This window comes from Xenopus tropicalis, chromosome 3, assembly GCF_000004195.4.
Source record: "Xenopus tropicalis strain Nigerian chromosome 3, UCB_Xtro_10.0, whole genome shotgun sequence".
Classification (NCBI taxonomy): Eukaryota; Metazoa; Chordata; class Amphibia; order Anura; family Pipidae; genus Xenopus; species Xenopus tropicalis.
This window is the reverse complement of record NC_030679.2, coordinates 90,441,599-90,466,912: the sequence shown is the minus strand read 5'-3', so window position 1 is coordinate 90,466,912 and position 25,314 is coordinate 90,441,599. Positions and strand designations below refer to the sequence as shown.

Here is a 25,314-nt window from a genome sequence, read left to right as displayed (position 1 = left end):
CAGGTCTGTGATTTGCTAGGTAGAAATGTGGTATTGTACAAAATAACACTCATCCTCATGTTAGTCTGACTAATAATGGCACTGTAAGAACAGGAAAATCTTGAAGCATACAGATTGTGGAATTTAAAACTCAGCACTGATGGAAATCTTGACATTTTCATCAAAACAAAAGACTGTGAGCCCTGCTTAGCAAGTGGCAAAGTAGTAAAATATCTTACTTATGCCCTCTTCTGTCAATGTTGGAATCACCTATTTATCAAGCTTTAAAAAATTTCATGCAATAAACATATTTCAGTAATTCACACATGCTATAGTAAATTTGACCAGGAACCATTTAACTTGCCTGTATGTTTTAATGTTTAATAAATAGACAAACCCTGAACAGGTGAACTGACAAACCTCAACCAATTTTACTGCTCTGACATGAGATAAAGGGGCATTAAGTTCTATTTAGATGCAGCATTATAGTGTAGTCACATGAGGGAACATCAAATCACATATGCTTTAAGTGCCAGTGTTTTTTTTACACTTAGTGGGTGATTTATCAATGGTCGACTTTGATTTTTTTTTCTCGATTAAAGTTTTTTTGCGCTTTAAAAACTCGAATTCATGTTATGGTGTAAAAACCTCAAATGTTTAGTATTTATTAAGTGCAAACCCAGAAAACTTGAATGTAAAACAGGAGTTGTGCTAGGCACAGTCAAGCCATATGCTCACTTAGAGTTTCCGAGTTTTATTCGAGTTTGTTTTGAGTTTGAAACTCGAAAATTTGAGTATTCTATTTTTTTTTATTCACACAAGTTTACCACTTTAATAAATAAAAAGTTTAATCGATTTAAAAAAACAAACTCGAATTCACAAATTCAAAAATGAATAAGCCGATTAAAGTAGCACTTCATTTGTGAACAGTAGAATGGCTTTTCAACATTCACACATTATTGCATAGCATACTGTAGCTCCACTTCTTTCTATAGTTAGAAATTAAAACCTATTTTACACACTGCTATACTGTTGCTTTTATAATTACAAAAATCTTGGAAATATGGAAAGGCAATCTCCCAAATAAGATATAATTAATCCTTATTGGAGGCAAAACAATCCTATTGGGTTTATGTAATGTTTAAATGATTTTTAGCAGACTTAAAGTACGGTGATCCAAATTATGAAAAGATCCCTTATCTAGAAAACCCCCAGGTCCCGAGCATTTTGTTTAATAGATCCTATATATGTACTACAAAGACAAGATGCCCTTGGTTTTAACTTAAACTCAGTCCTTTTAGACATCAGACCTTTCACTTTTTTCTTCAGTACCCCCATGTTATTTCTGCTTTGACACATACAAATACAGCCAGGAGTGGTTAACTGGCCCCACTTCTCATGTTGTGGTTTAACAGTTAAGTAAACTGGTTAGAATGTGTGTAACTGACTAAGCTTGACTGGGCTGTACAAAGGAAACCACACAATTCTGTAGAGATGGGAAAAATACTGCCTAAAAATAATAGTTTTAAGTGTTGAATTATAATATAGACACTTAATATATTTTTCCATGCCTGTTTTCAGGGCTATATCTAAATGAAACAATAGCATAGTGGGAAAAAGTTGTGTTCCCTGAACTTTTATTCAAACCCCGTTCCTCCAAACCAGTACCTTTGTGTTGGTATGGACTTTACAGTGTTCTGTATAACTGTCTTTGTGAACTAAATTAGGATGAGCAGATCACTTGAAAATTCAGGGACTGATTGTTTGCAGTTTTATTAAAATGCAATAAGCCCTGCAACATGTATTTATTAGAAGTGTCCCTGAATTTTTAATGATTTGGTCACCCTAAATTAAACACATGGCTAAATATACTGCTCCAGTCATTTTTTTACTCACCCAAAATGCATACCTCACCACTATAAACATATGGAAGAGCTATTTCACTAACATGGGTGCAGGGCGGGGGGACCAGTGGTGCAATATGTTGGAAGTCTGTAACGTTCTCATTCAACCTTTTCTTTTGTTCATAGGTAAACACTAAAATACTGAAGCCTAAAATGACTGAATCATAACAATGTACAACAATGTACAAGTAAACAACCAATGCCAATGACCATAACATATTAAAGCAATAATTCATCCTAAAAGGTATATAAACCATGTTCTAACCATGGATCTTATCATGAAAACAATGATTCTTCAGAATTAAGGAAACAAAATTGATTACAATATAACATTCTTCTTTAAAAAGTTAGATTGTGATATGTATTTGCCCATAGTGCATTTTGGAAGGCCTTCTATAAAGGTGGGTTTTTTTTTAATATAATGATTTTTTCAGTGAGAGATTTTATTTATGTACATTGTACCCTGGCAGCCATTAAAATCCACTAGCCTTTCCCATTGGCAGGATACTTTTAAGGGTTTAGTATATTAACTTTACCAAAAGGAAAATTAATTTTCACAAAGTTAATTTTTGTTCATATTACTCCAGTATTCTGTTAGATTCATTTTAGATACATTTTACTTCCATGATTATAACCTGTGCAGTTTTCACTTTTAAAGGAGAAGGAAAGGCTAAGTCACTTGGGGGTGCCAAAATGTTAGGCCCCCAAGTGACTTTAATCGCTTACCTTGTACCCCGGGCTGGTGCCCCTGTTAGGAGAGAACAGCACCAGCCCAGGGTAGCTGCAACAAGTATTTCCTCTTCGGTATGTCATCTGTCTACGGAATTCCTGGGCTGGCACATGCACAGTAGAGTGAAAAAGCCAACTATTTTGTTAAAGTTCGGCTTTTCACCCTACTGCGCATGCGCAAGCACACAAAGGAAGAGGAGGCACTCGCTGCAGCTACCCCGGGCTGGTGTCGTTTCTCCTAACAAGGGCACCAACCCGGGGTAAAAGGTAAGTGATTGAAGTCACTTGGGGGTGCCTAACATTTTGGCACCCCCAAGTGACTTAGCCTTTCCTTCTCCTTTAAGTAAATCCTGCCTGCTGATTGGTTGCTACATGCTCAGTGCTATAATATTTTGCATTTTGAAATCATTTAGGGTCATATTTATTATAGTGTGTAAGCCAACATCCCTGATGATGGTGCCCTTAGCAGCCATTCAGCAATTAAGATTTGAACGGTCACCCAATTAAAAAAATGAAAGCAAAGACCTTACTATGGGCAACATCACCAGCGATGTTGGCTTACACACTATAATAATTATGTCCCTTAATGATTTCAAAATTCAAAATATTATAGCACTGACTGAAAGAATGAAAAGATCATAAAGAGTTTGCAATTCACATGAAATGGACTCAATACCACATCCCTCGTAACCACAGTCACCAGCACGCAAAATACTGTAACAAATGTCTGCAGCAAAATCATCAGTATGTTATGTACAGTGTATGATGTGCTACGTGAGGCCAAGTAAATTTAGCCACAGAGTAGCTGCAGGGATGACTTTTTCCAGCATTCCACATTGATAAAATCCAGGTAAACTATTATGTTGCAAGTGCTTTAAATCACCTTTACCCATGTTGGTTGCATAAATACATACAAAATGCAATGAAGATGTAAGCATACACACAAACATTCACACTCACTGTGTCCCTTACCTTTGGCACATGTTATAATTACATGGGAGTATTAATGTAAGGGTACCTGGTGGTCTAGTGGGGTGGCGGGGACGCCCGCCACCTCCTCCGTTGCGGGGACGCCCGCCGACTCTTCCTAGGGGTGCACGCGCTCGGCGCGCAGCCCTTTAAACACTGAGCCATACGCGCGTCCGGCGCATGCGCTCTTGCATCGATCATCCGGCGCTGCGTGTGACGTCACTATGGCGCCAAATTTGAATATTTAAGCGGTTTCTGCTGCATAATGGTTGCCCAACGTAGGTTTTCCTCCTGTGAGTTCCTGGGTGTGTTATTCCTGTTCTGCTGATCTGTTTTGACCTCTGCCTGTCTTTGACCTTCCTGTACTGCTGCCTGAACCGACCTTTGCCTGAATTTTGACTACTCTTCCGGATTCTGTTTGGTACCGCGCTGCCTTATTGTTGTTGACCCCGGCCTGACCTCTGACTTCCCTTTTGGACTCTGATTTGGTACTTTACTCTCTGTAAACGTTGCTGACCCCGGCCTGATCTCCGACTTTGTCTTCTTGTGCCCATTCTCCCTATAGAACGGTTCTGGTTCCTTGCCTGCTCAGAACTCTTTCCCTGGGCTCCTCACTATAAGACCTGGCGGCATCCGAGTAGCGAAGGGCTCCTCCCGACGTGAGGCGGCGGTTATAGGCAGAAGCGTGAGCCGAGACCAGGCCCTTGGGAACTGTTCTGAGTTTTGGGATACCGACCATGACAATTAAACTTTAAGCAAAGACAATTTAAAAATAAAGAAGTAAATACACAATCTCGCCTATATTTCATTCTAAATCTTTCTTTGTCTGAGCATGTGCTATTCTCCTATGATTCTACACATGTTTAAACTAATGCCATATGCCAAACAAATCTTTCCTTGAATTGCAGGTCACATTTGCTTGAACAGATGACATGATGTTTCACTGCATTAAATGGGAGTTCTACAGATTTAGGAGTGAGACATGCTGGATTGTTACCATCTCCCTAATTTCCTTCATTGTTAACATAATAGGTGATCCCCAGCACAAAATGCCAAGGGACACCTTGTTAAGGAATAGGGCTGCTCAGAGAGTCGTATGACCCAAGTGCAAAATTTAAACCAGGCAGGGTCCGTAATGTGCCTTCCTTACTACACAGGCTCTTTACTGCCACAGTGCTGCGGGTGCCCCAGCAGGCCCAATCAGAGGCAGCCCTGACCAAGTCTCCCCAGTGTTACACCTTTGTCAAGTTACATGCAAGTTATACTGGGAAAAAACCCGGCGGCCCAGACCCAGCTAAATAAACCACAAATGGAAGAGGCTCCCTAAAACACTCATAAACAAGCTGTTCAAGAAAATTAAAAAAAAAATATATATATATATAAAAATAGGAATCAGTGTTATGTTACCATAAACAGATTACTCTTCGGTGACAACACATTCATTAGACAATCAGACATATTTAATAATAAAAACTGAATGGTCTGATGATATCCACCCAAGAGTTCTCTTTGCCTGGGATGTAGTGTGTGGGTGCTTAGTGGGTAATGTTGCACATGTGCATAATCTGCACGGCCTCCTCTGCCTCTGCCGTGTCCAGTATACAATGCCAAGCTTCTTCTGGGCTGTCTCACTACAACTCTTGTAGGTTCCCACTAACCTACTATTGAACACTCAATACCTAATTGGTGCACAATTACCCAGGGCCCTACCCCAAACACTAACTCTTCATCAGTGCCCTTACTGACTAGCACAGCTACCCTTCACCACTGAGGTGAACTTGGTACTGATCTCCTAATTCACCTAATCTTACCAGGTTGCAGCCTCACATCTAATCCAGCTCTGATATCTGTCTTGCCTTCTTAATACAAGGTTGCCACTCCACTGATATTTGGCTAGCCTAGCCGCCAAATCCCAGCTAGGGCCGGTGCCGGTATTGTACTTAATAAATTTGTAAGGGTGACAGCCCTACCTATAAATCCCCCCCCTTTACTGACCATCTCTGCTGCCAATCACTCCTTATAAGCAGTGGCCTGCCTCTGTCCTGCCCATTTCACAGTCCATCCTGCCTATTTCCTCATCCAACCAGCCATTTCCCTGCCCCTCCACCCATTTCCCAGTCCCATTATATCATCACTCCACCCCAAGTGACATCACTGCTTGCCCCCGACCTGAAGGCTGGTATTATCAGGGAAAAAATGTGGCAACCCTTTCTTGACGTTATCAGGCCAGAGGAAGTCCCTGGCTCCTGCACTTGCTTATATAGGCTCCTGTAGGAGAGTTCCCCTACAGGCCAACCTTAAGGGCTAGTGCCACCTGCTGATTGAACTTGAATATTGTCTTACAATTTACAAATCATATAAAATATATGTGGGATGCCAGTTTTGCCTGTATTGTAGCATTGTCTGTCTGGAAAACTGAAGTTCCATTGCAAGGTTCTGACCATATTAAATGAAATGTAGCTTGGATACTGCACTGCTTGTTCTTAAAGAACCAGTTACTTGAATAAATGTCTCCTTCATCCAGACAGTGACCCTGTCACCACCAAGTGGTCTGTGCTCTTTTACTGAACAAAAACATCTCGGGCAATTCATTTTGGCAGTTTACAGTACAAACACAAAGTAGCTAACATATTCTACATTTCTAAATTCATTATTCTTTAACTGACCTAAATTGTTAATTAACATACAGAAGTAAGTTAACCTTACAATGTACAATTAAAATATTTTGTAGAATAGAAAATATTTCCCGTTTATAAGTCTCTGTGTATGGGTGTCAAAAACTGTAGATTTCAGCATGAGTGTTCTCCACTGAGACTGAAAGAAGAAATCCCTACTCTGAGACCCATGGAGTCAGATTTGGTGTAATATGGGCCAGTTTGTTAATACTTCCCCAGGCAGCAAGACAAAGATAGAGACAGAGAAGCTTCTCTTTCAGAGTCCCTGTGCTGCTGTGAACCCAGGCAAAGTAAAGGGGTGATAGCTAATACAGAGATTACTGCTGCACACTCTTAAACTGAAACAGCTAGGTTTTGGTTTGGCTCAACTTTTAAATTACATACACCACTCTTCAGCCCCCTTGACACATATGTGTTATAGTCATCCCAATGCTGGCACTGGCAGCTTATTTCACTCTGTCAGGCCATACCAAAATTTGAACCCAGTCCCCATTCACAATTTTTACTACCACCAACTCCTTTACATCACCAACAGTATTGTTGATAGTAAGATGTTGCCTGAACTTCTATAGGTGTGACTGCTTTATAATATTTTATAGATACTAGGATATTACCTAGTTTTAATGAATATACAGGTATAGGATCCCTTATCCGGAAACCCGTTATCCAGAAAGCTCCGAATTACGGAATGCCCGTCTCCCATAGACTCCATTTTAATCATATCATTTAGAATTTTAAAACTGATTTCCCTTTTCTCTGTAGAAATAAAACAGTACCTTGTAATTGATCCCAACTAAGATATAAATAATCCTTATTGGATGGAAAACAATCCTATTGGGTTTAATTAATGTTTTATTGATTTTTTAGTAGACTTAAGGTATGGAGTTCTAAATTACAGAAAAAACCCTTATCCGGAATACCCTTGGTCCCGAGCATTCTGGATAATGGGTCCTATACCTGTACTACCAATATATCTAGTGTTTACAGAGTTAAACATATTGACGTATTGCCTCAGTCTGTAAATTCCCCTACACACCATGCAATACAAATAAAAAAAAACATAACTCCAGTGAAACTTTCCAAGCTTGATTATTTTAGCATCCTAGATCCTGATATGTCGGAGCTAAAACCATATTGCAAACAATTGCTAAATGCCACTGCAGTGATTGCAGAAAGATAAGACTGGCAAGTTTGACTAAGAAGATAAAATAATATCCGTGATTCACTGCTTCAGTCTTTAATTTCTGCTAGTAAAACAAATAAAATAATCAGTGTATACATAACAGCACTGAAACATTACAAGTTTGGATATTTGAACATCATAAATTACCACAAACACCACACTGGTTCATTGTGACCTATAATGCGGCTTTGTCCAATAGTTTAGCAATTCTGGCAGGATGTGATGAAATTTATCACTGAGAACTTCCTAACATCAGATGACACAATATATACATTTTGGAGTTGGTCAGAGGAGTGGTCTAGTTTAGGTTAATAGTTATTTGTTAACCCTACACTGACTGAAACCTCCAGCAACCCCAACCATAGCATCAGGAAACAAGTGGATTGGGTAATGTAATCCAGTGGATATGCATTTGTCTGCAGCTATGAAGCAGCACTAGAGAATTTGATGGGGTTTTTTTTTCTAAATATATAAATTTAAAAATAATAACATGAATTATAGGTATGGGATCCCTTATCCAGAAATCTGTTATCCAGAAAGCTGCGAATGACAGAAAGCCCATCTCCCATAGACTCCATTTTAATCAAATAATTCAGAATTTTAAAACTGATTTCCTTCTTCTCTGTAATAATAAAACAACCTTGTAATTGATCCCAACTAAGATATAAATAATCCTTATTAGATGTAAAACAGTCCTAATTGGGTTTAATTAATGTTTTATTGTTTTTTTAGTAGACTTAAGGTATGGAGATCCAAATTACGGAAAGACCCCTTATCTGGAATAACCTTGGTCCCGAGCATTCTGGATAACGGGTCCCATACCTGTATACTGAATCCAGTTTGTGATTTGGCTGAATGCCAGTATATTTTACAAGAATTTTATTCTAAATATTTGGCAAAACTGTATTTGTTAACTGACTCAAAAACTAAATATGACATTTATATTCACAAAGGATTTTTTCTGTGCTAGATTCGGAAATCTGTCATAAACAAAAAATAATGAATTAAAGCATTCCTAAACAACAATGTTAAATAAATTTATAATATTTTACCTCCTTATTTTTTTCTTAATCTCCGCATATTATTTATGTACTTTTGTAAGACTTTTGTGCTATCTCAGTGGCATTCTTGCTAATCTGTAGAAAATGTGATATTAAATCACAAAAACACCAAATGCCAATATTTTAGCAGCGTTGCTGTTGACTATCAGAAATGGTATATAATAGTGCATACATCGGGGATTATTTTAGTACCTTGTACATTGATGTACCCCAACTATTTCATGAAACTTACCCAGATTTATTGACCAACATAGTGCCCCTCTACATGAGTGAGTCCCCTGGCAGCCACAGGGACTGCTGACACAACTGCCACCTTGCTGCATTCAAAATATCCTAACACCGCTACCACAGTTTAGAACAGCAAGAATATCTTCAAAAACATAAAGGAAATGTGTGAAATTAACATTTTCAAACAATTAGTAAAAAGATAGGCAGTGGGCTAAAATGAAAAATAATGTGGGGGAAGGGAAGCAGTGGAAATTCTGTTATAAAACAATTAGCATCGCATCATAGTGTAGGCATAGATTTTAAGAGTTTTAAGATTGGCCATGCCAGCCCATATTGTGCCTTGAAAAAGTATTGGTGGTACCGTTTTGCCATAGGTTTGCCTTTCACAAATTACAGGAAAATAGAGCAAGAGAACCTGTTTAAGTCTGTTTCCATAATCCCAAAATAAAAGAAGAGTATCTCAAGAACCAAAGGGCAAAGGTTGTACAATGGCCCAGTCAAAACCTTAATCTAAGTAGAAATAAGAATCTGTGAGACCTATTTAGAATGCATCATCCATCTTACCTGAAGAACCTGGAACAAATCTGCCTTGAAGACTGAACTAAAGTCACTCCCAAAACATTGGTGTATGGTTCTTCCTGTGCAAATTTAGTACTGTATGTATGTTGTTTTATTTTTTACATCAAAACATTTTATATTTAAAATCTGATTTTGAGTTGCAGTGCTTTGAAATAATAATGTCACAGGACAAAATCAGAGAACTGGTCTATAGTATGAATACAGTTGCAAGGCAGTATATATCTTATATTTGCACTAATTATGGTGACTGATGTGTGTATGATGTTTGTAGTAAATGCAAATCCTTCTTAATTAAAGAGGCTCCCAACATTCTTTCATTTAGTGTATAACTTGCATTTCTACTGAAGTGCAGAACATTGCACTTATCAACACTGAGCCTTATTTGCCAATTTGTCGCAATTGAGTCAAATTGCTCTGAAAAAAGGCAGCATCCTGCATAGTATTGCACAATTTAATATTCTCTAGCTTCTAGTGTGAAGCCAAAGGGTGGGGGAATGGAAAATAATGAGCATAGTTGTAGAGGATGTGAGTAGAATAAATCACCACCACTTCTGTGCTGATACACTATAGGTTTGCTATAGGCTTACTTTGAATATTGAGGAAGTCTTTACTTACTGTACACGGTGCCCTGCAAACCTAGGCTGATTGCTTGGTTTATTATAAATGCAAGGTAAACGTCACAACGCATAAAAAAGGGTCAACTTTTAAAACTCACTATGTGTAGTACAAAAATAGAAGATTTACACTTTATTTTTGGGGATGTGAACTCATACAGGAATAATGATGATACATTGCCACTTCCTGCTAGAGAAGTACAGACAGCTACAATCATGCCTGGTTAGGGAAGGTGCTTTCTGTGACTTATTGCAAATTCTATGAGACATGTTTTACACTTAAAGGAACAGTAACACCAAAAAATGAAAGTGTATAAAAGTAACTAAAATATAATGTGCTGCTGCCCTGCACTGGTAAAAGTTGTGTGTTTACTTCAGAAAGTCTACTATAATTTAGATAAATAAGCTGCTGTGTAGCCATGGAGGCAGCCATTCAAAGGAGAAAAGGCACAGGCACTTAGCAGATAACAGATAAAACACTATTGTATTCTACAGAACTTATCTGTTATCTGCTATGTAACCTGTGCCTTTTCTCCTTTTTTCCAGCTTGAATGGCTGCCCCGGTGGCTACACAGCAGCTTATTATATAAATTATAGTAGTGTTACTGTAGCAAACACACCAGTTTTACCAGTGCAGGGCAACAGTGCATTATATATTTATTACTTTAAAGCTCTTTCATTTTTTAGTGTTACTGTTCCTTTAAAGCTCTATCTCAGGGAATATATCTATTTGTATAATCTGATATTTAACTAAAATATCAAAAAATGAAGCAAACAGAATTCAGCTGGTTTGCTCATCAGTCCCTATGGTTACTGTTACACTGACAAAAAAAGTGGAGAAAATGCTAATATGGCAGTGACAGGAAAGGCATGTGTCTGTCACTGCAAACACAGGCCAGAAGACTTTCAAGGGTGCATTTTCTGGCTGAAATCAGCCTTTGTGCCAAGTGGCAGGTAGATCTCATTCCCTCTCAGCAACTGCACATGCAGGTCAAGTGGGTAGCACGTTGTATCATCAGTTTGATATTAGCCTAACCATTCCTTTCTTCTGTTTTTTTATTTTAAAGTTCGAATAAGCCAGTTTCCACGAATGTGTGGCATTAACTAAAAAAAATCTGAAATGAAAAATCACATGCAGGAAAAGTCGCAGAAAAGTCACAAAAATGTTTCAACTTGTCTCATGAAAACTATGACTTTTTTGAACTGTTGCACAAAAAAACAGCTTAAAAAATCTGGAACCTCTAAAGTTTAAAGCAAAAGAAGGATCCTCCAGGAAAAAAAGGGACATCCGCTATTGACTTCTATGTGATGTTTTAGCTGGTGAATTGTTGGATTCAGATTTTTAGCTGTTTTGATGCATTTTTTCTGCAACATATAAGGGTATATTTATCATGCTGGGAAAAAAATAGAGTAAAACATTACCAGTGATGTTGCTCATAGCAGCCAATCAGATGCTTTGCTTTGGTTTGCTAACTGTTAAAATCTAATTGCTGATTGGTTGTCCTGGGCAACATCACATCTAATGCTTCACTCCACTTTTTACACAGCATGATAAATGTACCCTTTAGGGTGAAGACACACAGAGCTACTAGTAGCAGCCACTTGTCGTGGCTACTAAAATAGACAATGCTGATCATTTACTGATAATTGTCTCTACGTGTGTTTTAGCAGAGGCAATTCTCAGTATTGTCAATGACAAGGTATTTTCTGAGTGAAAAAGCAGCTGCTACTAGTAGCTCCATGTCTTTACCTTAAGGGCTTTGGCATTCGAGGGAGATTAGTCACCAGCAACAAATCTCCCTTCTTGTGGGTGACTAATCTCCCCGATATGACATCCCACCAGTGAAAATGTAAATCGCCGGTGGGATGGCATACACGGCGGCACGATTTGCGGAAATCTCGAGAGGCAACTTTGGTGATCGTGCCGCCACGTATGCCATCCCACCGGCGATTTACATTTTCACTGGTGGGATGTCATATCGGGGAAATTAGTCGCCCGTGACAAGGGAGATTTGTTGCGGCGACTAATCTCCCAGTGTGCCTGAGCCCTAAGGGTGAAGACAGACTGGGCTACTAGTAGTAGCTACTTTTTCAAGACTACTAAACTCCTGAAAATACCCTGCCATAGACAATAGAGAGAATTGCCTCAGTAAATGATCAGCATTGTCTTTTTTTCACCCTAAAGGCCCCCATACACGGGCCGATAGAAGCTGCCGATATCGGTCCCTTGGACCGACTCGGCAGCTAATCGGCCTGTGTATGGGCAGAAACGAGCGGCCTGGCCCACCGATATCTGGCCTGAAATTGGCCAAACGATAGGATTATTTTTTTTTAAAGCAACTTGCTACCCGATATCGCCCACCCGTAGGTGGGGATATCGGGTAAAGATCTGCTTGCTTGGCGACATCGCCAAGCGAGCGGATCTTATAGTGTATGGGGACCTTAAGGGCTGTGACACACGGGGAGATTAGTCACGCCGCGACAAATCTCCGTTGTCACTGGCGACTAATCTCCCCGCGATGCCATCCCGTGGCACCTCGATTTGGTGAAGTCGCAGCGCGACTAATCTCCCCGTGTGTCACAGCCCTTAGACTTTCCCAAATCGAGAAAAAAAAATCAGACAGTTAGTAAAAGGCCCCCTATGTCTTTTCCCAGGCCGGTGCACTGGCCAAAGGTTCTCTCTATCTAATCCCCACACTGTTCTCCTAACCCTAGTTTTCCAGATATCCCTTGCTCCATGGTAAACTTGCTATACGCAGTACAGTAGAGTTAGAAAACAACTGCACTGCAGATATCTAGAAGTCTAACTGAGGCACAAGGGATGCTGTGAAAACAGGATGGAGGCACAGTGCTCAGATAAAAGACCTTGGGCTTGTGCAGTTTTTTCCTAAGAGGAGCTCCGGACCAGGGAGAAAAGTTAGGAAACTACCAGGGTGTGTTTAACTAACTGTTAAAACTCTTAATTCCCACAATGCTTTGCATGTTTTGGAAACAGAGAGAAAAGCAGAAGTGTGCAAAGCATTGTGGGGAACTGGAGTCTTGACTGCGGAGAGTTATTTTTCTGACAAAATGAGAAGGCACAGAAAGAAAATGCTTTAGATTGCAATCTCATTTATAAATAAGTTTTAAATAATTGAAAATATTTCATCTGTATCTAAAAGTGGCTATGTATTACATTTTGTTTGATTATGCACGGGAAAGCCTTCAGTATCAAATTTAAAGAGTTTTGTCTGATTCTAAAAGCTTGCCGGCACTACTTGTAACTGCTATGGGCACTGTTGTGCTTCATTTAGGAAGGCAGTACAATAGTATAGTCTGCCGATGGCAGGTTGTGCCAGGTAGTGCAACTCATTGACATAAGAAGCCATGTAGGATAATTAGGGGCATTTTGTTGTTTTCCAATGTGGCAGTCAAAATTCCCAAATGGCATTGGCCTACTGCTTAGATAGTACATATTTCTTCATAAAATCTAGAAAAGACCCCCAAATGAAGGGAAGCAAAGCGGAAAAGTCAAACCACACTGCTTTGTATCTGGTCACTGTGGGTCACTGCTAGGGAACCTATTCATTGTTTCATTATGAGCTGGCTGTTCTAACTAATTTAAAACATAACTTTTATTAATAAATTGTTAAATGAACCCCTATATACATTACGCTCATTTTAAAAGCAATTAAAAACCCACTGTGACTATGAACTCAAATCAACGGTGGTCAAATGCTACTGTTTGTTCATGTATTACATATATATATATATCCACGTTTCAATTACTGGACATACATTTTTATATTGCTCCTAACAGTTAATCGACATTGCCCATATATTGCATGGATTCAATCGGGGCTAATAAAGGCATATCGTGTTTAATAAGTAAACCCAGAACATCTGGGTGTTGTTGTCTGCTATGTTGCAGGATCAGTGTATTAAAGGAGAAGGAAAGGTAAAAACTAAGTAAGCTTTATCAGAAAGGTCTATGTAAATACAGCCATAAGCACTTACAGTAATGCTGCACTGAGCCCTCTATCAAAAGAAACACAGGATTTCTTGTCTCTTTTTTTGTAAACATGATGTTCCAGTGTCTGACTTCCTCTCTTAGAAACAGCCTTAATTCCCGGGGTCAGAGTCTGCGCAGTTCTCTCCTCTCTCCAATCTCCTGCTCCCCCCTCCCACCAGAATGCTAAGAACTCCCTCCCCCTCCCTTAGGAATGTATGATCTCAGCTATAATGGCTAGAGACTGCAGGAAGGAAGTTGCTTAAAATGGCAGCTGCTAACTTAAACAAACGGAGAAAGCTTCTAAAGCTGTTTACTCAGGTATGTTAATGGTTTCTGCTGAATAAATGTAGTGTTCTAGGGGGCACTAATGTGGCTAATCTATTGGCAGTAAAATGTTAAAATGAATTTCCTTCTCCTTTAAGGTGGGGAACTGCTAGTCACAAACACACGAGTGACTACAATTAAATCGTAGTTGTTCAGGACAGTTGCTCACTCCCTAACCGAAGCTAACCGAAGCTCACCCTGTAAAGTAGGGAATCCCCTCTGCCACCCGCACCACACGTTCCCGATCAACACTTCCACTGCCCACACCACCCGTACCTTCAAAATCCTTCACCACTGCCTATTACCCCCATGCTAAGTTACTACATTTAGCTACGTTTCGCCATTATTGGTCTTTGTCAAAGCACAATTTGGGCTTCTAATAGCACTATTTAGTGGAATAAACCTGAGGAGGGAGATGCAAAGTTGACTGTCTTTCTTATTGTTTAACGTTGATACATTTTTCTTCTTACATATTCTCTCTAAACTGACTTGATTTCCATTGGTTCAGACATGCTGTTTGTTTAAATAGATGACACACAGGGCTTGATCTATAAAAACTGGCACTAAATTGCACATGTGCAGCTGCCAACAGCAACCAATAAATAATGTGTTGTTTACAGCTCCAGTTCCCTTAAACCAATCCTCAACCCACAATCCCCAAAGAATTGAGGTGGGGCTTTCTTTAGGGCTCAGAATGGAAACAGCCACTTCCTGCATGAGTATGCATGTATTTTGAAGTACGAAATTTAAAAATATTTAACAATGTATTAGAATATCTTTTGATTCATATTAGGGTTAAATAATGCTTTTATGGATCTCTCACGGAAGAGATATGAGCATTTATCATAGTTGACAAATGTTCCAGGGCAGAATTAAATATTACATTTTACTACATTTTGACCTTTTAGTCCTGCCCTTTTGTATGCCCATTTCCCAGCTATAATTTACCTCAAAATCAGGTTAGAACTGCTAGACTAAAGACACCGCTGAATGGGAAACTTTCTCAGAGAGTAAATTAATTGCATTGCTTTTCTGCAGAACACAGAAATCTTCTAGCAGCAACACTTGGAAAGTGAAAGCAGGTTTTAATGGTTAGGGCTCAGTAATACCACAAGTATATTACGGATGTATATCCACATTTTTCTGCCACCAGTATTCCATATTAGCAATGTTTAAATGTATTGACAGTGGTCACAGTTAAGCACTTCTTCAGAAATAAATACACATTTTTTTTCCATAAGGGAACCTAACACTTGTCCCTACAATTTACAATCTACAATGAAATGTTTATGACTGGTGTACCAGTGATGTGTTGTTCTATCACAACATAATAACATCATGTAAAGAAGGCAGATACACAAACTGTTTGCAGTGCATCTTAACAGCTTTGAGTGTGCAGAGCCAGTATACAGCAATGAAATTCACTTTACTAACTTGTAATCATGGCCTTCAGAGTGCTAGCAATGCAGGGGGTACAAGTATACAGGGCTCTGTCAGTTATGGTGCTCCAAAAATTATATTTCAGATTTGTTATGACATAATATTAGTTAAATTAATGACATCCACTCTGCGGTTGGCTGGCTGCATCTCTTCAGCCTTTGCTGTTGTAAGGCCAAAGACTGGACATACTTGCTTTACAAGCAATAATACCAAGATATTACATATAAACTTAGTTAATTTGGGTTTAAAAAAAGACAAATGGCTATCAGTTTCTCTCCAAATGAACTCTAGTGCACATATACCTATACAGCCCTATCTATACACTACATACAGTATATACCAATACCTATACTACCTGTAGAACCACTGATCCTAATAGCCTTTCAATACTAAATACATTAATAGAATCTGCCATCACTTGGCAGGGCATTTCACAACTTTATTGTTACTCAGTACTAACAACAAATACTTTCATAGAAGTAAAAGAGACTTACCCAGAAGGCATTCTTAAACTCCAGCCCTGTCATTTTCTCTAGGGATTCGTCAGTCTATGCTTTGAAATAGCAAGTGCCTGTGTGAAAAACTTCACTGTTCCGGAGCAGAACCAATCCGTTGCTTCAATCCAGTCTTCATGTTATTTCATCTTTACCTTTATGTATCACGTATTCTTACAGGTCTATGGATGTCACTCATTCAATGGAGGCAAACCCTCTATTGTTTTCACATTCAGAAAATAAGAGTATCTACTTTTGTGTAACATTACTCTCTCCCTGCCAATATGTTCATGATGTGTGGAGAAGTAAAAGGCTGACAGTTTCACTTCAGGAGGTACATTCCGTCTTTAAGTTTAGCACTCTCAAACGAAGAAGATCAAGCAGCAATGAGCACAGGAAGTTACCAATCTGAAGACTGAGGCTGCAGGACAGTCAGAGCAGTTCCCGGAAAGCTTGCAAAGCTCTGCTATGTTGTTAAAAAAATTTAGTTAGGCCAGCAGAGGAAACTAATTTACCAAAATTTACCAGCAGAGGAAACTACCTCAGTTAGGAAGTCCAGAACAAGACAAAGTTTGCATTCTATCTTAACATCTGGTCAGTGTAGTCAGTTTGTTTAGTGCATTTAGAAAATATAGTTCAATTTACCCCCATAGGTATCAATCATGCAACTTTTTGCCCAACTGAAACAGGTGCATGATTAATACTGGTGGGTGAAAAACTTTTCACCAACCTTTCATAGCTGCATTTGGGTCATTTACTAACAAGTTTGCAATAGTGCAGTAACCCATGCTATCCAATTATATGTTTTGCTTTCATTGAACTTCCTGCAGCTAGATGAACAAAGCTAATTACTGAATGGTTGCTTTGGGTTAGTAGGCACAAATATGCCCAGTGTCTTAAGTGAGGATGTATTTCATTAAGCAGAAACCTGATCAAGCTTCTTTCCAAGATTTGTATGAATTTAATGTTTTTAATACACATGTAGGCTACACTATACAAGGAAGGGCTACCTTCCTCTTATCTCTTAACTGTTGCCACTTTTTAATTGCATTTTTGTATCTCTTTTTATTCTATTATTATGTTGATCCTTGCCTTTTTTATTAGTTTATTGTTTTAATGCACAGCACTGCATACACATTAGCTCTGTTTAAAGTAACACCAATTTAAACATAATGTACTGTTGCCCAGCACTGGCAAAAACTGTGTGTTTGCTTCAGAAACACTACTATAGTTTATATAACAAAACTGGTGTGTGGCAAGGGAGGGCAACCACTCAAGCTGAATAGAGCAAACTGGAACAGACTACATAATAGATAACAGATAAACTCTGTAGAATAAAATGGGATTAAAGGAACAGTAACACCAAAAAATGTATATATTTTAAAGAAATTAAACTATAATGTACTGCTGCCCTGCACTGGTAAAAATTGTGTGTTTGCTTCAGAAACATTACTAGAGTTCATATAAACCCTGATGTGTAGCCATGGGGGCAGCCGTTCAAAAGAAGAAAAGGCACAGGTTATATAGCAGATAACAGATAAACCCTGTAGAATACAATGGTGTCTTATCAGTTATCTGCTATGTAACCTGTGCCTTTTCTCCTTTTTTCCAGCTTGAATGGCTGCCCCCATGGCTACACAGAAGCGTATTTATATAAATTATAGTAGTGTTTCTGAAGCAAACACCCGAGTTTTACTATTGCAGGGCAACAGTATGTTATATTTCAATTACTTTAAAACACTTTCATTTTTTGGTGTTACTGTTCCTTTAAGACATACACAGGAACAGAACTATAGAATTAAACTGTAGGATGTTTGTTGTCAAGCAATAGTTTATTTTTAGATGATCTATCAACTAATGCACACTTTAAAAATATATTTTCCCTTTTTGAGGTTACTGGTCCTTTAACCTTTTTACTGCCAATGACGTATGGGATACGTCGTGGCAGTAAAAGGGCTTAAATGCCAACGACGTGTCCCATACGTCGTTGGCATTTAAAGGCTTCTCTCTGCATCGCCGGCATCTGCCGCCGCTGCAGAGAGTTTCTAGAGATGACAGCCCCCCTGGGCAATGAGCCAGGGGGGCTGCCATGTGGGTCCTGCAAGACGATCGTCGCAGGACCCTCCAGGAAGCAGCAGACGCAATTGCATCTGCTGCTTCCCCCCAAATGCCGCCGCCCACTGCAAACTGGAGGAGGAGGCGATCGGGTGCTTCAGGACAGGTAAGGTTTTTTTTTTTTTTGCACTTACACACTTACACACACACTTACATACATTTATACACACTTACATACATTTACACACACTTACAGCACACAATTTAGCAGTTTTTTTTTCATTTTTCACACTTTTATACACTTATTTACACTCATATACACACTTACACACTGTCACACAACCTTTACACATGTACACACATGTATACACAAACACTTTGTTTTTATTTATTTTTTTTCATTTTATCACTTTGTTTTTAGTTTCTTTTACCTAAAAACTGTTTATTTTGATAGCGTGACTATTGGATCAGATATTCTGACCACTAATTACACTGTCATGTGACTTATTTTGTTGTTTCACTGATTTGCACAATTTTTGTGGTTTTATCGCATTTTATCCCTGTATAAGTGTTCATGATCTGTTTTTAGCGTAGCTTTGCCAGGTGTAACTTTGGTGTAGAAAAATAACTTTACCTATTTTGAATTCATCAGAATGTGTACTTTCCAAAAATATATGGTTTTCTGGGGGTCTCTGTATAGTTGGGGGGGGGTACTGCACATAATACGCTGTCAGGGGGCTCTGTGCAAAAGCTGAGTTGGCAGGCGAGAAATCCATATGCGCTATTTTCATTTTGGGGTCAGTACTTACCGCAGACTTTGGTATATCTATGCATATTGGGCATCAAACTGTTCAGTAGACCTTAGGTGTTCCTATTTGGGGTGACTTGCCTTTGTACGCAAGAAATTGTGAGAGATAAATGCGGCAACATTTTTATGCGATTTTCTAAATGTCATATAAATCTGCAAACTTAGGAAAGCTTTACAGCTTGGTACTTTGGAGCAAAAAGAAATGTTTACCCATTATAGATTCGGGGGGATGTGTACTTTCCAAAAATATATGGCTTTCTGGGGTGAGTGTATGTATGTATGTACTTTTTTTGTAGCATTATCCCACATAAAGGATGTAAATGTGTTGATTTTGCAGGAGCTGAAATGATAGATCATATGGGGGTATGTTCCCATTGGGGCCCCTACATGCCACATACTTAAGTAAACCTATACATATTGGGCATCAAACTGTTCAGTGGACCCCTGGCGTTCAAATTTAGGGTGTTTTATCTTGGTACCTAACACTATGTGGGAGATAAGATTCTGCAAAGTGGAAGCTTTGAGGAGATTTTTGGAAATGTCATCAAAATTGCTAACTTTATAAAAGCTGTGTGGCTTGGTACTTTGGAGTAGAAAGACATGGGTACCCATTTTAGATTCGGGGGAATGTGTACTTTCCAAAAATATATGACTTTCTGGGGTGAGCATACTTTTTACTAGCTTTATCCAACATATAATGATGTAAAAGTGTTGATTTTGCAGGAGCTGAAATTACAGAAATGATAGATCATATGGGGGTATGTTCACATTGGGGCCCCTACATGCCACATACTTAGCTAAACCTATACATATTGGGCATCAAACTGTTCAGGGGACCCCTGGCGTTCATATTTAGGGTGTTTTATTTGGTTACTTTATGACCTGTAGGAGATAAGACACTATAGACTGGAATCTTTGAAGCGATTTTTAAAAGAAATCACAAATTTTTATATTCATTTTTATATTCATTTAAATATTCAAATATTCTGGATTCCCCACAATCTGTTCTTTCCAAAAATGTACAATTTTCTGGGATAAACCTTCTGTTAGTGGAATTTTTGGCCTTGAAATCTAAAGTATGCAGCTTTCTGGAGCAGTGCTTTGGAAATTTGGTAGTGTACTGCTGGGAGTTTTTGACCTATACAAGTGAGAAATCTCCATAAAACTATATATATGTGGTATTGGCACGTTTAGGAGACATGGGACTTTCCAAATCAGTTGTATATTCGTGCATAAATTAATTTTTGTTTCTAGTATGTGTGTTTATATTATGGAAATTTTTTTTTTTTTGCATTTTTAGACATTTAGAAGCCTATATCTTGTTACAGAATTGGAATTACACAAAAATTCTACCATATTTTGAAAGCTAAAATGTGTTTTTTTTCTGGATTTGAAACACAATATGATATAATTTCAAAGTAACCACAATAATTTCTGTAGTTCTAAAATGTCTTGACAATGCTTTTATCATTTGTACAAAAATATTGCAATTGCATTCTGAAAGTCACTACATTTTTGAACCATAAAGTTCCACGAAAACAGTTCTGGCTTTGAAGCCTTCCATAGGACTCAATGGCACTCGACAGATCAAACCTGGCGAAAATATAGTCCCGAAGAAAGTGTTACCAAAGCATTAATGAATTCCTAAGTGTTTGTATTCTTTGCACAAAGAAAACTTGTGGAATTTTAACAAACTTTTCACATACATACTGAAATGTTCTATAATTTCCAAAAAATATTTATGTGAAAATTGTTTAGTAAAAGGGCCCCTTAGTTTTATTAATTTGACATCACAGTGGGCGGCATGGTGACACGGTGGCTAATATTGCTATTTGAAATTAAATTAATTAGTAAGCATATCTGATAGATAAATGCTTGCTTCTGTGCACCAGGCGGGTCCCAGCGAATAACAATCAAATGTTCGAATGGAGAGTGTCAGAACACTGGAAATCAAATAGCAGAGGATGAATGGTGTGTATTTGGTCAAAAGATAAAATAGTAAATATAGTATGCTTACTAAATAATCTATTAAGCAGGCATACTGGTTAATCTGGAAAGATCTCACAATTGTATTCCAATCTATGGGCAGTAAATGGGTAGTCACTAAAAAAAGTTTTTGTGTGGAATCTTTAAAATAAATGCAGTAGCAACTAAGAGTAACTTAAAGCCTATAAAAAAACACTGGGAATCACCTTGTGTGCCATGCTAAGTATGTTTATGCTATTTATTTGCTCCAGGCTCAACAAAAACTTTGTTCTATACAAGATGATGAAGGATGGTAAGTCTTCAACACTTTACATGATGCTCAGCTCAACTAATTGCATTTCACTGAAAGCTAGGACAATAACTTTCCCTCTCTGGACCTCCTAACAAAATTATTTTTGGGCACCTCCTTCACCACATGCGAAACTTGCATGTCCTGGTTCCCACTAATGTGTATTCATCTGGTGGTCCAAATCTTTCCATATAGTGGGCCCACTATTACCTACATTTAATATTTGGGTGTCAAATTAGAATAAAATGAAGATGTGTCCAATGAAGTCAGTGAAGGTCTTGAATTGGAGTCCATAAAAATCCCTTGGAGAGACACATCTGACCAACAGGCCTCCAGATGAACTTCCATGGTTTATTCTATAAGGCAGAATTTGTTAATCCTGTTCTGTGGGAACCCAAAGTAAGCTTTGTAATGGAAAACTAGCTTAGAACCGATTATACACCTTGTTTTATTTTAATGTTTCTATGATACAACACATTTTTTGGTTAGGATTATAGTGACTGACACTAAACAGCCAAAGGACCCATTTTTGAATCCCAACTTATAGTTTAAGAAGAGTTAAAAAGGAGAAGTGCAACGCAGCATTGTATGTTGGTGAAAGAGCATTTCCTTTTGAGACGTAATCCCAAACCCATTATCGTTAAAAGGAAGGACGTTGCTATAGGAAACCCTGTTACTTTCTAAAATGTTGCATACAATATATGTCATTTCTTTAGTTGCTCATTTCCCTTAATGTTGTGTAAAAAAGTACTCATAATGCTTAGTTTGGCCCTGTCGCAACTTCTCTGCATATTGGGCTACCTCTGGTTAACAGTAAGGCATAGTGGTAATCAGTATTCATTAGAATTAGCATACATTTCCTGAACAATGGTCAATGTGTAAGAGTTTAGATAACACAGTACTGTACTACCATTATTAAAACATATGTGATCTTTAAAAGTAACTTGTCCTTTCATTGTATTTTCCCTTTTCTGTGATCAACAACTCTAAAGAGCTTTCCTCCCTGGTCAAACACATCATCCTGAACAATTTGCCAAATACAGCCAGCCCTTCTTTCAAGTTACCATTTTTGCAGACTGCACTTGTTGATTGGGAGCAGTTATATGAATTAATCCATGCACAAGAGTACAACTGAAAAACAGCAGTCTTTGAGTTACTTACTACCAGTCATACGGGGAACTTTTTCCTCAGGGCTTATCATATCAGTAAAATATTTTATTGCGGGAGACTCATCATCATATCAGTGAAAAAATTTTACTGATATGATAAGTCCTGAGAAGTGCGAGATTTTCTTCATCGGTGGTTATGCATATTCCTTGACTGCACCCAGGCGAAGTATTCTTCTTACACGTAAGTGCCTGCCTTTTCGTATAGAGAAAGAGCACAGACTGTGCTCGAAACGTTGGCTTTTTTTCAATAAACACTTTTTCTTTTACATTAAGTCTCTGTGTGTGAAGTACCCGTTCTTTATATTTTATGTTTTACCTGCACCCTCCCAGGGCATTTGGTTTAGTGAAGGGTGTGCTCCTCTCTGTTCATTATATATATATATATACAAAAAAGAACAGAGCACACCCTAATAATAATCAAATGCCACGGGTGCTTGCAAAAACCATGTGTATAGCAAGATCTTTTTCATTACATTTTTTTGTTTTCTAACAAAGTCCCTGTGTGTGCGGCTCATTGTCTTGCTATATATATATATATATATATATATATATATATATATATATATATATATATATATATATATTGAAATATGGTGAGAAAATTTAATAGGCCAGTAAGTATTATTTATACTATCTCTTCGTTAAGTAATCATTCTGGGGGTATAGTTTTCCTTTAAATAGCCACATGTCCTATATGGAGTATATAAGGATGTTTATGATTAAAATTATCTGTACTATTGAGATTTATCCATTTTACATTCATGCTGCTGGAGTGGAATTTCCGTTATACTCCTTCATGTGTTTAGATATGTTTTGTATTTTTTTCTGTTACAATAAACTGATCTCCATGTAACAGGTCTCTATAGTGACATATGAAAGAAACTATACAATATATATACAGTATATCAGTTCATATAGTGCCAGCACTCTAATGCATAAAACCAAAAAATGGAGTGCTGGTGTATTATACAGTGTAAAATTTCTCAGCATTCCATGAGTATGGATTGATATAAATGCATTTTAAGAAAAGAATAACTGACCCTACAAGCAGCAAGGGGAAATACCTCCATTCATTTGGTCACACTGTTTGTACAAACATGTATAAACTCAATTTGTGCCAGTCCTAGACTTGGGTGGATTTTCATTAAGGCTCCCCAAAGTTGCCTAGCAATAATAATAAAGAGTAAACTTGACATATAACATATACATCTCACTTCTCCCCTCCCTCCTCCTTATCTAACTGTGTAGCCAGTGTGTGGGCCTGGGCATCAGGCCCCCCATTCTATCACATAAACAAGATTTTGGCATGATACAAAGCTTGCCTTAATAACAGTGTCCACAAAATGGTGCCTGCCTGCTTGCTTTGATTGAGTAATTCCAAGACGGAAGGAAACAAGCTTTATATTATTTATATAGAGTAAGTAAAGTTTATTTTGCTCAACTAACAATATAGAAAATAATTTGGACTTATTTCTTAGGGTGACAGGTCCGCTTTAAAAAAAAGAGTCTTTAATACAATTTAAGTTTAAAAAAAAAAAAAAAAAAAAAGAATCCAAACATGACCCAGAACCTGAACACCTGCTAGTTCCATTCGGTTTTAGATTCACTTTAAAGTCTGGGTCTGAATCTTACATTTTACATCTCACAGAACAACACGTAGATCTTTTATCTAACTGTGCATTGTTCCACTCTTCTCTTGTTACTTGTAGTTCAGCGTGCATTATAGTTGGAAAAACCTAGCTAGTGATAAGCAAGTATAAAACAAACCAAACCTGAACTTAAACCATCTTTTTTGCAACATGCACCAAAATAATTTAAAGGGGGCAACCAAGTTACTGACGCTAAGCACTAACCTGAACTATAGCCAGGGAGGTTAAAAAAAGTTAAATGCTGAGGAATATGGGTTTATTCTGTGCTGACTTTGAGGAGACTTGCACATATGCAATGTAATAAAATCCTAAAGACTTTGCACTAAATCTTACACACAGGTTGCCAAAATTGCATATTAGCGGGTCAAAAACATTGACTTTCCTTACTCCAGGCTTGAAAAAGGCAGGACATACTCCACCAATGTCTTTAAACTAACTGAAAATTAAAAATGAAGGAAGTCGAAATCACGTACAAAATACTGACTGTGAAAAGAAAGCCATTTTCAAAAAATAAGTTAATTGGAGGGACAATGACTTATCTGTTTTATGATATTTTTGTGGACAACTACTCCATCTTGTGGGAAAATAGGATATAGTAGGATATATAGGATATTGCAGCCAGTGCAGCTGCAGGAGACCCTTTAGGTCAAAGGGACCATCAACCCATATAAATGATTTTCTTTTCTCAAATAATGTTTTGCAATATTTTTCCAGCCTTACAGCTTCCATGGTTCCCAATGGAGGGGTCCTTAAACTTTGCAACCTGTGTCAAATTTAAGATGGTGAGGATGCTTATTTAGGAATTAAGAGGACCTATACAATCTCTAAGGCTTTCAGCAGCAAATTACACATAGGCAAAAAAAACAATGAATCTGAAGTTTTTTCAGTTTACTTTGCAACACCACTCGGGTGGCCAGCTAGACAGCCCTGAAAGCCAAGGGTGAAGGGAAAAAGGGAAATCAAAGGGCACCATTATGGCAGGAGAATGAAAAATTTATAGAATGAAGAAGGGATGGGGAGTAAGGGGAGTATTTTAGTAGGAGTATGGAGTAAAGTGAACTGTAGATGCCAAAGACTGTCAGAGAAGCACACACTGAATGGATGGAAGAAAGAATAAAAATAGGGGCTGCTCTACCTACCAATATATGTAAGTACAGCAAGCATTCCCCATATTTCATTAGGGACTGA

General features: G+C 38.1%; 1 protein-coding gene across 2 annotated transcripts in view; it reads right to left on the bottom strand.

The window, feature by feature from the left end:
* Nucleotides 1-25,314, bottom strand: part of pstpip1 (proline-serine-threonine phosphatase interacting protein 1) — a 49,187-nt gene that overhangs the window by 23,545 nt on the left and 328 nt on the right. The window contains exon 2 of one of the 2 annotated variants that reach the window (XM_031899116.1): nt 16,171-16,636. The exons of the other annotated variant lie outside the window; for it this stretch is intronic. Within the exon in view, the coding sequence (XP_031754976.1) occupies nt 16,171-16,203 (33 nt within the window). The 5' untranslated portion in view covers nt 16,204-16,636. The remainder of the gene's footprint in view (nt 1-16,170; nt 16,637-25,314) is intronic. 2 annotated transcript variants of the gene reach the window in all.